We start from the raw sequence: 15,043 nt of genomic DNA, 5'->3' as shown, positions 1-15,043 counted from the left end.
AAATATTCTCAACAATTATAGCATTGGGGAGTAAATGTTGCCTTCAATCATGTTTAAAAATGACAACAAATCTTTTCGTAAGCAGCATGCATTTTAATATATCTATTTATTACTATTTAAATAATAGAATCGTATATTAATCCCTCAATTCCAATGTTTATAGGGACACCCTGTAGATAAGGATGTTAAATCGTTTTTGTGGGTTTTTGGACTTTTTAAAAGTTCCACAAAAATCTGAGAAATTTTAAAATTTTCAAAATTGTGTGTTCTATACATTTGCTTTTCTTACACCATGCAAAATTTTGAGCCTGAGAAAAAAATATATATAAAAATATATGCAAAAAATATGCAGAAAGAACCAAAAACCATCGTTTTTCCTTCAAATCTTCTCTTAGGATAAAAACATCGCATAACTTTAACAGAAACAGTTTTAAAATATAAAAAACAAACAAAAAAGATTAACAATCCTAGATATTTTATAATTCATGATAATGACACACAAGACTTAATAGAAATTTTAAAACTAGATAAAATTTTATTAGACATTGGAAACCCTTTACTACTTGTGCATTAAAGATGCAGAACATAAAAGTTAAATTTTTTATGAAGCTCAAATGTTAAAATTGAAAGATCCCGAACAAAGGAATTGAGTCTTTGCCACAAACTAAAATTTTCCTATTGTTATAACTTTGCAACCCAATGTCGTAGACCTTAGATATTTCAAACTATAAATTTTGGTGGATCAAATAATTTGAGTTTGAAATATCAATGTTTTACACTATCCAGTTGCCGAGATATTGGGTTTAACAAATCTGAGTTTGTGACAAAAACTCATTTCCTTTAAACAATATAATAAAAATTAATATAATACATTTTTTATTGGCTTGTTTCAACGTAGTGATATGCAGGGCACCGAGACTTGACCGAAACCCTCCTTCCTTTTAATCCTTATCTTGGACTTTGAGATACTTTCTTTCTTATTCAAAAGCAAGAAAATTTAAGAATTTGTTTTAATTATTAATTGTTGTAGACTATCTCCGGCATGCTGACTGTATCAAGGAGAAATCTACGAACCCAGAGTACTGTGGAACCTACTACTCCAGGCTCCTGGGTCTAGTGAGGGGAGATGCTCCTATAGTTTCCCAAACAGAGATATGCTGGTAAGGTTTCATAGTTTCGTAGTTTCGTAGACGTAAATACACTCAGTAATTTTTTAATTCTCAAAATAACTTTTTTCAAATTTCTTCACTTCAAGTGACCCTCCATACAAAGATGGCAATGCTGATGCTGATCAATAATGTAAAAGATATTATCATTTTTAGGTTTAAGGGTTTAATTTTAACATTCCTATATGTTTTCCTGCAGTAGAAATGCGCAAGTCACTTTTGTGGAAAAACCACTATTGAAAAAAATTTGTTCCCAAAATGATAAACATTGATATATACTAGAAGTTTATACTTGATCAATTAAAGCTTTAAGGATACCGTTGTGAATCGGGCATTATCATCTTTGCATGGAAGGTCACTTAATTACAGAAAATCCAAATATGCCAGCCAGTTCTTCAAAGAATGGGTTCGTTTTAGTTTTTGAGCAGAACAGGTTTTATAATGAATTACAAATACTTGTTCTCCTTCAGACTGTAAAAACAACTGTGGAAATTACGTCATAAATAATCTCAGAATTAAAAAATAGGTTTACTTCAAATATTTTCCTGTTTAATATTTACTTCCATCCAAATATTCGGTAAAAAATGTTTTAGTTTTTACTTCTTTAGATCCAAATCTTGCAGTTTCCTCTTCTGTCCTTTATTGTTACTTTATTCTTCTTTTTCTCTAGCAATATCGAAAGATTTGTAAATTATAAAAATATATTTAAAACAATTGACAACTAGTCGGACTGTTTTTTTCTCTTCTGCTTTTTCTGATTTGAAGCTTGGTAGAACCCTGTATGATATCCAGCCATATACCAGGATACAAGCATTGACTGTAAAACCTGAACAATTTTTAAAGATATAAAAGCTAAATAAAAATAATTGGTTGTAAAAGAAGATAATGACGGATTATTCTGAATTATGAATCACCTCATCATGTTGGGCTGAGTCGGAACCCTGAGCTAGGAACGGATTAGGAGGAGGAGGCGGAGGAATAAGAAGAGAAGGAAATACTGTCTGAGAATTTGCAGGAGGTTTTTGATACTCTCTCTCTAAGTTAGGTTGGGAAGGAAATGCTCCGGGTAGATGTGGCATAGACGGAAATCCATCCCCCAAATCTGAGTTAAACTGAGATAGATCAGGGAAAGGATGTTCTGAGTTGAGATCAAACGGATATTCTAGAGGTTCGGAGAACGGGATATTAGGAGTATCTTCAGGTTGAATCTTATCCTTCCGCTTCTCCTTCTCTTTTTTATTCTTTTTACTTTTCTCTTGTTCAGATTTTTTCTTTTTCTCTTTTTTCTCTGCTGGTTGTTTGTTTTCTTTGTTCTCAGTAATTGCAAGCTTATCAAAGCTCTGGATATCTGAAATCTGAGAGAAAACCTCGGAACTATCTTCTATAAGTTTAGTTATGTCCTCGGAGAGATCATAGGCAGCGTCCTCAATCTGCTGGTCTCTCCAGTCCTCTCCACGGGACGAGTACAGCTGATCCAACCCTACAGTATCCTCGTTATCGTATCCGATAAACTTGACTTTAATTCTGTTCTTCTTTAGGTTTACAGACTCTATAATTCCCTCATATACACATTCATCCAGGGACCACCTAAATCAAGAATTAGAAGTAATAAGTCTCTAAAAAGTTCTAAATAAATAATTTCTAAATAAAAAGATGAAGAATATTATTGGATTATAATATTACCTTGCTCTACAATATTCCCCGACCTTGATATCTCCTGTAAACGGTTCCTCCTCTATCCCAGAAGCCTAAATAAAGTCCAGAATCAACCAATTATTTCATCCGTCCTCTTATTTGGCGATTTTTTTTTTGGTAAAGTTCATAAAAGCTTTTATTCTTCAGGTTTAAAATACTAAAACCCCAAGTAACCCATTTAATCTAACTTGGTTTACTTCGAGTTTTAACGCCCCCCCCCCCCATCTTTTTACAAATTTTTTCTTATCCATTACTTTTATACTTCCGGGGAACAAAAATCATTTTAAGAAAATTTTTTACTTTAAAGGATCAATGAAAGTTGTTAAAGGATTGATAAAGGTTCCATTTCTCTCTACCCCCTCTCCCCCCCTCAAAAAAAAATCTGCCTACAGAAGCCCGAGGGAAGTGAAGTATTCTCCTGTTTTCCATTACCTTAATAAGTTCTGCTTGTTGTATCTGATGTTGTATCTCGTATTGTCCTAAACTAGGTTCAAGATCTTGTAAACTTAACTCCTCTTCATGCTTGTATCCGTGTACACGTACAACTGCAGTCCTGGAACAAGAGTATATGTTATTAAGATATATCCTCATTCTTGTTGGAGAAAACTTAGTTCCGAGAGACTTGAGGTTTCAGTGTAACATTTACGTAATCCTTTAAAGAATACTGTTGAGTGTCGGATATGCCACTCTAAAATTGGAAATGCACTTGAAATACAGATACCGTAAACAGGGAGACGACAATTCAAAAATAACTGAGTGTGCTTTGAACAAGTTTAAATCGTTCAAAGAATTATCCTACCTAGCTGTGATCTGGACAATGCTTCCTTCGTATTCCATACCGTCGGATACATCTAGATATCTACAGGCATCTCCAATATTCCAGTTCATCTTCTTTCTAGAACCTTCTTTACGTCTCATCATCAGCTCTCTTCTTAAACAATTATCATAAACAAATAAAAACCAGGGTGCATGTACATTTTCTCGAAAAATCATTCCCCTCCCCCCCTCCCTTTAGAAAATCCTTTTTCCCCAAAAAAGTTATACACGTATTTTTTAGAGTTTAGTTCGCTGAATTGGAAGAAAATGATTTTTATGGAAAAATATTGAATTTTTGGATAAAAAGTATCAAAAAGAATATAAAAAGTTGGTTTTGATGTTTACTTTTTGAATTAAAGCATCAAAAAAACGCCCCCCCCCCGTTGAAATTCCAAAAAATATACACCCCTGTAAATACATCAGTAGTTTGAAAAAGTAAAATTTTGATTTTTTTCTGATAAAAGTATTCTTAAAATCATCAAATTTGGATTTTTGGGAAACCCAATTTTTGTACACGTGAACAAAATAATGGAGTTTTATCTTGAAGTTTGGGAGACTAAGACCGCCAACGGGATAAACTTCCAAACAGACAAAAAAGGAATAGGGTCTTTGCAACAAACTAAATTTTACAACCTGGTGGTGTAAACTTAGATAATTTTTTCTAACATATCTTAAAGTTTGAAATATCTAAGGTCTACGACAATAGGTTGAAAATACATAGGAATTAGAAAATCAGAGTTTGTTGCGAAGCCAAAATTATCCCTTTAAGTTCCAAAATTATCCCTTTAAGTTCCAAAATTATCCCTTTAAGTTCCAAAATTATCCCTTTAAGTTCCAAAATTATCCCTTTAAGTTCCAAAATTATCCCTTTAAGTTCCAAAATTTTCCCTTTAAGTTCGAAAATTATCCCTTTAAGTTCCTAAATTATCCCTTTAAGTTCCAGAATTATCCCTTTAAGTTCCTAAATTATCCCTTTAAGTTCCAAAATTATCCCTTTAAGTTCCAAAACCCATTCCTATAAGATTTCAGGGCAAGTGTTGATTTTGATTTTACATGTATCAGACCTGCTAGCTTCATAAGCTCTCTCATAGTTTCTTATGAGCGCCGAATCGTCCCACATGTCCTCATCGAATTCATCCTCAACGTTAAATATCTCTTTACCCGCCGCGAACATTGTATCTGAAAAAAATTTATTTATAATCTGAAGGCATGAGAAGCAAATGCAAGCGTGCTAAGCTAACAAAATTTAAAAATAAGTTTGTTCTGTTTTATTCGTGATTTTTATTTCTTCCTCTTGTTACCGGTGTTCTTAGATCCTGCATTGGGATTCTTTTTCGTCCAGTAAACTCCGGTTGGTTTTGCTTGACCCATCTCAGCTCCCTTGAGACCCAGAACAGCAGATTTACTCGTGACGTCCTTCGTCAGGAAAGGAGAATTCCCGGCAATATAATCCGGGTCCATTGGATTATTCTTCTGAATTGCTTTCTTGCTCAACCTTTGCTGCGCATCCCTTTGGTCCTCGGTAAGTTTAGGATTAAAGGAATGCTTTCCGCCCTTGGGAGCAGGCAGAGAGAACTTCTTTCCTTTGGTTGAGAGTGGTCTCCGGGTAGAAATATGAATCTGCTGGGTTCCGTCCGCATTCAGAGTTACACTTACTCTTTTCAAGGTTTTGTTTCCGCACTTGGGGCAGAACTTTTTCTCCAGGAGCGGTGTTGTTCTAGTGCAGGAGTAACATCTCAGAATCCATGTCTTGGTCTCCTAAAAACAGAATGTTTTAAAAAATGATAAACGTATAACAATGCAATAGTTCATACCTTAATGATCAACCCATTAGCACCGATTATATTGAGTCCAATCTGCTTAAGAACATTCTGCATTGCAAAATCTGTTGTAATACAAGCAACCTCTACTCGACTCTCTTCGATCTTATTTCCAACAAGTAATGCTTTTTTCTCCTTGAGATTACTCGGAGTAATCCAACCTTCATCATCATCATCCTCATCATCGTTTTCTTTGTCGGAGTCGTCCTCCATGATAACTCCTTCGTCTGAGGATTCGTTCTCTTGGTTCCACTCCTGCTCCGATGTCTCCTCACTCACCTCTTCAACTCCGAAATCCGAACCCTGAGATATTTTTCTTTTGATAAGTTCAAGTGACAGGTTTGGAGTTGGCTGCTCCTGTTGTTGAGCTGGATAGGATTGGACATGATGAATCCAACGTTTTAAATTACACAAATCCTTCACATCAACGGAATCTAGGAGACGAACTAGAAAGAAATCTACCGGGGAAATTTCAAAGGATGAAATAAAACTTCGTTCTTTCAAGAATAGATCCAGGCTTTCTAGCTCAGACCAGGAGAAGGCAGAGGATTCTTCTTCCTGGTTTCCTGGTTTAGGATTCTCCAATTCAAAATCCAAAGGAATATCAGGTAGAGGTTCTCTCCAGAACTGAAAGGCGGAGAAATTTTCTTCAGTTCGAACCTTGCCGGAGCCATCCCCCCTTTCTGGAATATAAAAACCCGCGATATTCTTGTCACCGGCGGGAATACCTTTGGCGGGTTTATAAAACTCAACAGTTTTCTTGGTCACCGGCTCCGAGTTCAGGTGTGCTACTCCACATTTCTCAGACTCAAGGTCGTATGTTACAGCGAGGACCCTGAGATCTGTTGCAGAGAGGCTAGCATAGTCTCCGGTCTTCTTAGCAAACTCCGTCACGACTTTAAGCCCCTGAGATGTTGGTTGCCTGTACTGCAAATCCAGAGGAATTGTCTAAAAATATAAATATGTATAAAACCAATACACTGTTCTAAAAAGGCGCATTTAGCCGTAAAAAATCTTTTTATTGAATTCAAAATTTGTCTTTATATGTCAAGTATACCTGGAGTCTCTGTCTTGTTGGTTTATCTCTGATCTCATCTATCACATCATACAGAGTAACAAGGTTGGTTCCTAGCTCCCGGAGCGGAGCATTCTTGATGAAACCTCCAGAATCGACAACAAGATACTCAGCCTTACTCATTCTTCTCTAAAATTAAATAAATTAATAATTTTAATATTTTAGTGCGCACAGTTCGTACAAGGAGTGCGTTATTGCGGAGACAGAGGCCTGCCCTTGCACAGGTGAACTTTTTTTTACATATGTCTAAAAAATCTTAAATCCTAAAATTGTGAAGAAAAAATTTTCTCCTTCTGATAAGTTTTAATTATTTTACAAAATACTGAAAGCTTGTTTAAGATATTAATCTTATGATTTCGTTTCAACATTATTTAAATTGCAATGAATGTTATTTTTTTTGATCAAATATTCGTGTTTAGGAGACAAATGTAGACAAGGAATGGAAGCTACAGGGTTTGCCAGAGCAATGCTAGACAAGGCCCTAGGGTTCCTACTCAAACAGTGTCAATCATATGTGTAAGTTTAGAAGAGAAAGAAATACCAAAATATTTAATAATTTTATTGTCAATATTTAGTTCCTCAGGAAATCAACGTTATCTAACTTTTAATTAATCTCTGAAGGCCTGCTGAACGAGATTGTCCAATCTACAAGAGAAAACAGGATAAAGAACCCAGGTTGGACGAGAACAACCAGAACGATGGGAACAGGTAGAATTCAAGATTTAATACATTTTTTGATCAAGATTTGTCCGAACTATATTTATTTCAAGGTATGATGAAGGTTCATACTTCCCTAGTGGAATGGCCGGACGGGACGAAAGGAGAGAGGACGACTGGACGAATATGAATGGAAACAACAATGGAGGTTTGGAGCCAGATAACTCCATCATGGATAGAACGGAGAAAACTGAAACCCAAACCTACCTAGCTCCCTCTAGCTGGGAAACAACCATCAGTCCGTTAGTTGAACCTTTCATTCCACAACAGCAGGTAAGGAGCTTAATTAGAACCATATTATGCTACCAATAATTAATATAATATTGAATTTAAAAAATCATTGTTTCTGTTTGTTCAGGAGGATGAGCGCCGGAAACCCTGGTTTCCATCAACGGATATCCGGTCTTTTGATGATATATTCAGTAATGCAGTGGATAATACCCAGGCACAACTACTGGCTAGTGGAGCTAATCAATTCTATCCTTCTATAATCATCATCCTTCCTCTTATCATACTAATTATACTTCAGTAATCTGTTCCGTAGTTTGTTCAGTAACCCGTTCATTAACCTGTTCATTCATCTGTTCAGTTATCTGTTCAGTTATCTGGTTCAGTTATCTGGTTCAGTTATCTGTTCAGTTATCTGTTCAGTTATCTGCTCAGTTATCTGGTTCAGTTATCTGCTCAGTTATCAAGTTCAGTTATCTGTTCAGTTATCTGGTTCAGTTATCTGGTTCAGTTATCTGGTTCAGTTATCTGGTTCAGTTATCTGGTTCAGTTATCTGCTCAGTTATCTGTTCAGTTATCTGTTCAGTTATCTGTTCAGTTATCTGTTCAGTTATCTGTTCAGTTATCTGTTCAGTTATCTGTTCAGTTATCTGTTCAGTTATCTGTTCAGTTCTCTGTTCAGCTATCTGTTCAGCTATCTGTTCAGCTATCTGTTCAGCTATCTTTTCAGCTATCTGTTCAGCTATCTGTTCAGCTATCTGTTCAGATATCTGTTCAGTTATCTCTTCAGTTATCTGTCTAGATATCTTTTCAGTTCTGTTCAGTTATCTGTTCAGTTATCCGTTCAGTTATCTGTTCAGTTATCTGTCTAGTTATCTTTTCAGTTCTGTTCAGTTATCTGTTCAGTTCTGTTCACTAATATGTTCACTTATATGTTCAGGTAAATGTTCAGGTATCTGTTCAGTAACCTATTCAGCATTCTGTTCAGGTATCTGTTCAGTAACCTATTCAGCATTCTGTTCAGCAATCTGTTCCATTTTTTGTTTAGTATTTTGTTCCGTAATATAAATAGTGTGAACTGTTCGTATATCTGTTCGGTAATCTATTCAGAAAACCATACAATAATCTGTTCAAAAAGCGGCTATCAAATTATCGGTTCAGAAAAATGCAGAGAAATCTATTCGATCAAAAAACTAGTAATCTGTTCTTGTTTAAGTTTACTAAATCTTGTCGTAAAGATTAAAATATTTGACTTTAAAAAAAAACTTGGCCGAATCATTCATATATCACTAGTCTTAAACTGTACACCAGTTATCGTCGTTCAACATTTATGTACAATATTCTAATTAATGTAAATATAACAAGTATATAGTTGTGATTTTAGGGCATGCTAATTTTAAGTTTAAACATTTTAACAATTTGTACATAAGAAATATATTTTTAATACTTTTTACAAAAATTATTTAAACAAGTTTGAAGCAGCAGAGAAGAATGGATGAATATATAGTTGAAATTAATAAAAAAAAAAATAAGATTTACAACAAAAAATTAAGTAATGAAATTTGTATCCCTTCTGCCTCATTTTGTAAATGCAAATTAAAATTTAAATTATTGAGACAATGAAGGAGATTAGTTCGAAAATGAATAAAAAAAATAGTAATTCTTTTTCTAAAGCTGAGAAGTTTAACTATTTATATAATTATAAGGTGAGATCAATTACACATTGAATTCATTATTTTACAGTCGTTTTCCTCCAACAACAGTCTTTATTATTAATAGCTTAAGGGCCCCACGTTGCCAGTGGAAAAAAAATTATTATTTTTTTTAGCCTATAACATCCCCCAGCCACCCATGAGTGTCCACAAAAAAATTCAGCCCAATTGGTCCAGCCGTTTGGCCGGCTATGCGCAACATATATTTATATATATATATATATATAAATAATATGAAATAATAAATATAATAAATATGAAAACTGAGAAGCTGTTCTGATTATTGCTTTATAGTTATTATTATTATTATGCTTGTTTTATTATATAGGTTGGTCTCACTGCATAATTCTATATGTTTATGAGGTGAAAGTGAGATCAAAATAATTTGTATTGGTTAAAACAAATTCTAAAATTAAATCTTTTCATTTATTGAGTTAATTACCAAATAAGCATTTTCAGTATTGAGGCTCTACAGTATATTCATTTTAAGTGATCTAATGAGGTGTCCCTTGTCATCCTTCACCATCCTTCAACATCCTTCAACCTTAACTCCCTTCATCTTCCACCCACTTCAACCTCACTTTTTCATCTTCCACCCCCTTCACCTTCTACTTCCACTTCCTTCACCTTCTACTTCCTTTAACTTCTACTTCCGGTAAACTCCTAGAGAACGATTGTAAGGCCCCCCCCCCCCCTCCTATCAATTATGTAAATGGATCTCATATGTATCACATGGATATAATTGATCATATGGCCGCAGCGCCCGCCCCCCTAGTCTGTCCTAGCCCCGGCGCTCGACCCCTAGAGGCAGCGCTCGGCCTCCTTACCTGTCCTAGCCGCAGCGCTCGGCCCCCTAACCTGTCCTAGCCACAGCGCTCGGCCAAGAAGTTGTCTTAACCTAACATAATCCTAAAATAATGGAAAAAAAAACTTATTAATGGTCATGTACAAAATTGATAGGAAAGGGGGGGTCAAAATTCGTTCTTTAGAACAGACCCCAGTAATTTCCTAAAATATGATTATTGGACACCCCCCCTCTCCTATCAATTTTGAACATAACCATTACTTTAAAGCTCCCAGCCCCCCAGCCTGTACTAGCCACAGCGTACGGCCCAGAAATTGTCTTAACCTAACCTAACCCTAAATTAATAAAACAATAAATAATAATAATTTTACTGAAAACTAAGTGGTCATGTACAAAATTGAAAGAGGGGGGAGAAGGATCCAAAACCCGTACACTAGGACGGACCCCTTCTTCTATCCTCTTCACCTTCAACATACGGGGAAGTTAAAAAATACAAAATCAATAATTGTCGTCACCAGAATGCAGTTCTAACCTTAGTTTAAAGTATTTAAATAACTGTTATCAAACAAAGGAAGAGAAATAACAAATACATGCATTGCATTTGATTCACGGTTTACTGCTTTCTGTACAAATTATTTGGTTTGGAAAACACACCTTTCCGAAAACCACGAAACCTCGCAGTATAAATCTGGAACAATAAAGACAATTTTGGTTTGTTTGATCAGAAATCGATGCTATATCGTTTGCACTAACGTACTTTTGCACTTAAATCAGCTGATCAGTAACCGGTTTTTAGTACGATCGAACATTAGTGCAAATGAACATAAATCGGGTTTTCTGTGTTCAATTGGACTAAAATTTTATTTTCCCGCCAGGAATATTTTATAGTGCAAATGATCAGTGCAATTGATATCTGGAATACTAAAAACATTCGTTTAAGCGCATTAATTTTTTTCTGTAAATATTAGTGCAATTTAACGTTATAACGTTAAATTGCACTAATTGCACTATAGTGTAAAAGAACATGTTCAACAAAAAATTTGCTCAAACGGACTAATTTTTTTCTGTAAACATAGTGCAATTGATACGTTAGTGCAAAATGAACATATGTCCAAAAAAGTGTTTAAATGGACTAATTTTTCTTTGATGAAAAATGTTTGATTAAATTCTATTACCGCCATATCTGCAGTTTGAGATAAAAATACATTATTCCTTTTTTCTTTTTCAATCACATTTTTGAAAGATTTCATGTTCCTTGTGAGATTTTGAAATGAATTTTCGTTGTGTTTTAAATCAAGAATAATTGGGAGAAATATTGTATTATGGTCTAAAATCGATTGGATATTTTGGTATCTTTTAGGTTATCATTAGTTATAATATGGTCAAGAAGTTAGTTCAGGTCGCGAAATTTAAAGGGGAAAAGCCTGGAAACAATATATGCATAGTATACTCACTGATAACATCATTGATTTCCTTAAGATGATCTATGTTAATGTCTTTGAAAATATAGGATTTGCAATTGCTGTTATTGCAAATTTCTAAAAAAGATAATAACTCGTTAAAAAATGGTTCAAATTGATTTGATGACTTATTGATACTGAAATATTTGTTAGATCTGTAATAAGATCCAATAAAAACTGAGACGTTTTCAAGTGATATTTCTATTGCAATCGACTCAAAAGGGAAAGTTTTTTGTCTAACTAAGCCAGGTATCAATTTTGGATTAAAGTCTCTTTTACAATATATTGCAACACCTCCCCCTTTTGATGTTTCTCGTGTATTAGTAAATAGTTCGAAATCTTTGATAAAGAATAAGTTAAGTATAGAGACATCCCATATTTCTACTAGAACTGATACATTACCTCCCGAATTTTCAATTCTATCAAGAAATATTTTCAATTCTTCAAATTTTGATGACAGACTTTGAATGTTTAAACTAAAGGCGTTCAATCCACTAAAATTTCTAATGTTTGATACGAAATTGCACTGTACAATTTGCAAATGCTATGTCTAATGTTCATTGACCTCGTTTAAGTCCAAACTTGAGTTGAAAAGTCCTATTTCAGAGTTTTTTGGTTATCATTGTAAAAATTCAATAAACAAGTAATACAAATCTGAGTTCGTTTGCCTATTGACAGCCCAAATTTTTATTTTGAATAATCTTTTTTGTTTGTTTATTTTCTTTTTAACAAACATTTTTTTATATTTTATTTTATCGATTTTGATAGTTATTATATCGTTAGAACTGACGCGGGTCAACCCATTTTCAATAAATGTGGAAATAACATCTTCTTTTTTACTCTACAGAGGTTTGGTCCATCACCATCACCGAATTTTAAAGTAATAAGGGATTTATTAAATTATTAGTAAGCGCTCAAAAAAGAATATTGGGATCGCATTTGAAATTATATTGACCCTTGTCTAAGATTAAAACACGGTGTGAGAAGCAAGAAAGTTTCGAAGTCCTTCATAGCTTAAAAACTGCAAACTTGAAAATTAATTTTGATTTAAATAAATGTGATAATTTTTTTCATTTTTTATCATATGTGTATAGCTGGTTTAGGGTTGGTGACCAAAGAACAACATTTATTTTGAACCAAATACATTTTTAAAATTCTAATACTGATATTTTACATATTACTGAAAACTGATCTAAAGAAATTAATGTTCGAGAAATAACTCAGTTTCGAATATAAAATAACTCAGTTTCGAATATAAAATTAAGTAGGATATATTTTCTTCATTTTGCTGTAAACCTAATAGGTTACCTGTTTATAAATATTTCAAACTCCATTTTCTCAAAAACGGCTATTTATCCGATTTGTTTTGAAATCTGCTATATTTTCCATTCACAAAAATGTTTTCGTGTAATTTTCAATGAAACCTAAACTCAGAATTTCTAATCCTTGTATCTTTGAAACCCAATGTCGTAGATCTTATATATTTCAAACTATGAGTTGGATCTAATAGTCAAAGCTTGCAGGTTCAGGTTGCAAAGATATAGGGATCATGTGTGTGTAGAGATGAAAAAGTAAGAATTTGGATGGTATCTGTATTTAGAAATTGTAAGTAGAAGTTTACATAAGCTGGAGCAATGCTTTGTTATCATAGGAATCCTACTTATCAATATCCCCCTTCATAAAGCGGTAGTATCGATTCTTATTCAATCAATATTGTGTTGATTCATCAGCTTTTAAAGGACAAACTATGTATTACATATATCACATATTTACAAACATTAATACTCCACAGTATTGGTATATAGTTAACATGTTGAAGGAATAAACATATTCTCTTGTTCCAACCTCCATCCTCTCTAGTTACATCCTAATATCCTCTTATTCTCTTATCCTCCATAGATCCATCCTAGTATAATCATATCCTCCATATTTCCATCCTAATATAATCTTATCCTTCCTAGTTCCACCCTCATATCCTTTTATTATTCCTAGTTATATCCTCATAAACTTCCTAGTTCAATCCTCACATCCTCTTATTCTTCCTCTAGTTCCATCCTCATGTCATCATATCCTCTTATTATTCCTAGTTATATCCTCATAAACTCCCTAGTTCCATCCTCATGTCATCATATTGATCCTAGTTCCAGCCTCATTTAATCTTAATAGCCAAATATCCTTCCTAGTTTCATTCTCTTAGCTAATTATCCTGGCTGCTTTAATCCTAATAACCTCTTATCCTCCCTATAGTTCCATCCTCTTATCCTCTTATCCTCTCTTTTTCCAATCTCATAACCTCTTATCCTCCCAATAGTTCCATTCACATAACCTCTTATTTTTTCTAGTTCAACCCTCATATTTCTTATCCTCCTCTCTAGTTCCATCCTCCTATCATTTTATCATCTCTAGCTCCATCCTTATATCCTATTCTCCTTCCTAATTGCATCCATATATCCTATTCTCCTTCCTAGTTGCATCCATATATCCTATTATCCTTCCTAGTTGCATCCATATATCCCATTCTCCTTCCTAGTTGTATCCTTATATCTTATTCTCCTTCCTAGTTACATCTTTATATCCTATTCTCCTTCCTAGTTGCATCCTTATATCCTATTCTCCAACCTAGTTGCATCCTTATTTCCTATTCACCTTCCTAGTTGAATCCTTATATCATTTTCTCCTTTCTAGTTGCATCCTTATATCATTTTCTCCTTTCTAGTTGCATCCTTATATCCTATTCTCCTTTCTAGTACTATCTTTATATCCTCTTATCCTCCGAAGGTTTCCCATTCCTAATTCCTTATATTCTTTTTTTGTTCAATTTTCATTTTATTCTTTTTTATCATCAATAATCGTCATATCCTGCTCTGTTTTTTATTTATAATTAATCATTTTTTATTGATCCGCTTACTAACCCTCTCAGTCCTCCAAACTCCAATTCTTGATCCTTCCAAAACTAAAAATTTCACAGTTTTGTATAACTAAAAAAAACGAAATCTTCTGCGTAGCATTTCTTCTAAAAATGGTAGTAAGATCTTTTTTACAGATGGTTGTGTCTTGTAACCTAGATATCTGCAGCAAATATGATTTTACCTTGAGTTTAAGCTGAATATTAAACCAGAGGAACGTGTTCGAGGGATGGAGTAACAGATATGCGGGAGTTGGGGTTGTGTGGTTAGAAGGGCGGAGAGGGGGGGATAAGTGATTAAGGAGTGGGGGAGGGGATGCGTGAAACATGCCTCAGGCCAAACCTAGGCCTTCCAGTACGCCACGCAGATGTTGAATTCTGAAATATGGTAAAATAAAGCTGCATTGACGAACTGGACTCGGAGAAAAGTTGAACATCTCAAACTCATTCATCCAAATTATCTCATCTCACTTGTTGTCTTTATAGTTCCATATACTTTAAAACTCCAACTGAATTTTGAATTTTTCTCTTTTTTCTGATATTGAATAGTCTTGTGTGATACTTCTGTTTAATATTCCTGGCTCCCATTTCGAATTTTGGGTAATAGGTATCCTTTAAATATTGTCTCGTTTTATCCCTTAAAT

General features: G+C 34.1%; 3 protein-coding genes across 5 annotated transcripts in view; 1 reads left to right on the top strand and 2 right to left on the bottom strand.

Moving 5' to 3' along the window:
- The window catches only part of LOC111703264 (uncharacterized), a 44,067-nt gene extending 35,298 nt beyond the window's left edge, over positions 1-8,769 (top strand). Inside the window, exons 5-11 of one of the 2 annotated variants that reach the window (XR_002765586.1) lie at positions 1,031-1,160; positions 6,738-6,796; positions 6,992-7,088; positions 7,194-7,280; positions 7,343-7,562; positions 7,648-8,469; positions 8,506-8,769. Coding sequence is in view for 1 of the 2 variants with exons in the window: in XM_023475157.1 (XP_023330925.1) it covers positions 1,031-1,160; positions 6,738-6,796; positions 6,992-7,088; positions 7,194-7,280; positions 7,343-7,562; positions 7,648-7,821 (767 nt within the window). In the remaining variant the exon portion in view is untranslated. Of the gene's footprint in view, positions 1-1,030; positions 1,161-6,737; positions 6,797-6,991; positions 7,089-7,193; positions 7,281-7,342; positions 7,563-7,647 lie in introns of both variants that reach the window. The other variant, XM_023475157.1, reaches the window with a different exon arrangement.
- LOC111703263 (survival motor neuron protein 1) lies at positions 1,850-4,857 on the bottom strand. 2 transcript variants are annotated; one of them, XM_023475155.1, is made up of 6 exons: positions 4,742-4,857; positions 3,661-3,792; positions 3,294-3,414; positions 2,850-2,914; positions 2,081-2,753; positions 1,850-1,992 (listed from the first exon to the last, which is right to left on the bottom strand). In XM_023475155.1, exons 1-6 carry the CDS (start codon positions 4,849-4,851, stop codon positions 1,888-1,890), a joined length of 1,206 nt encoding a protein of 401 aa, XP_023330923.1. In that variant the 5' UTR covers positions 4,852-4,857; the 3' UTR covers positions 1,850-1,887. The 2 variants fall into 2 exon arrangements, with proteins under 2 accessions (XP_023330923.1, XP_023330924.1); XM_023475156.1 differs by having other exon boundaries at positions 3,661-3,789.
- On the bottom strand, positions 4,856-14,756 carry LOC111703262 (RNA-binding protein NOB1). The gene is made up of 4 exons (XM_023475154.1): positions 14,585-14,756; positions 6,555-6,701; positions 5,492-6,445; positions 4,856-5,435 (listed from the first exon to the last, which is right to left on the bottom strand). The coding sequence occupies exons 1-4, from the start codon at positions 14,726-14,728 to the stop codon at positions 4,959-4,961; spliced, it is 1,722 nt and encodes a 573-aa protein (XP_023330922.1). The 5' UTR covers positions 14,729-14,756; the 3' UTR covers positions 4,856-4,958.
- Positions 14,757-15,043: the final 287 nt, after the last annotated feature.

Source organism: Eurytemora carolleeae, unplaced genomic scaffold (assembly GCF_000591075.1).
Source record: "Eurytemora carolleeae unplaced genomic scaffold, Eaff_2.0 scaffold545, whole genome shotgun sequence".
Taxonomy (NCBI): domain Eukaryota; kingdom Metazoa; phylum Arthropoda; class Copepoda; order Calanoida; family Temoridae; genus Eurytemora; species Eurytemora carolleeae.
This window is presented reverse-complemented; position numbering and strand designations above follow the sequence as displayed.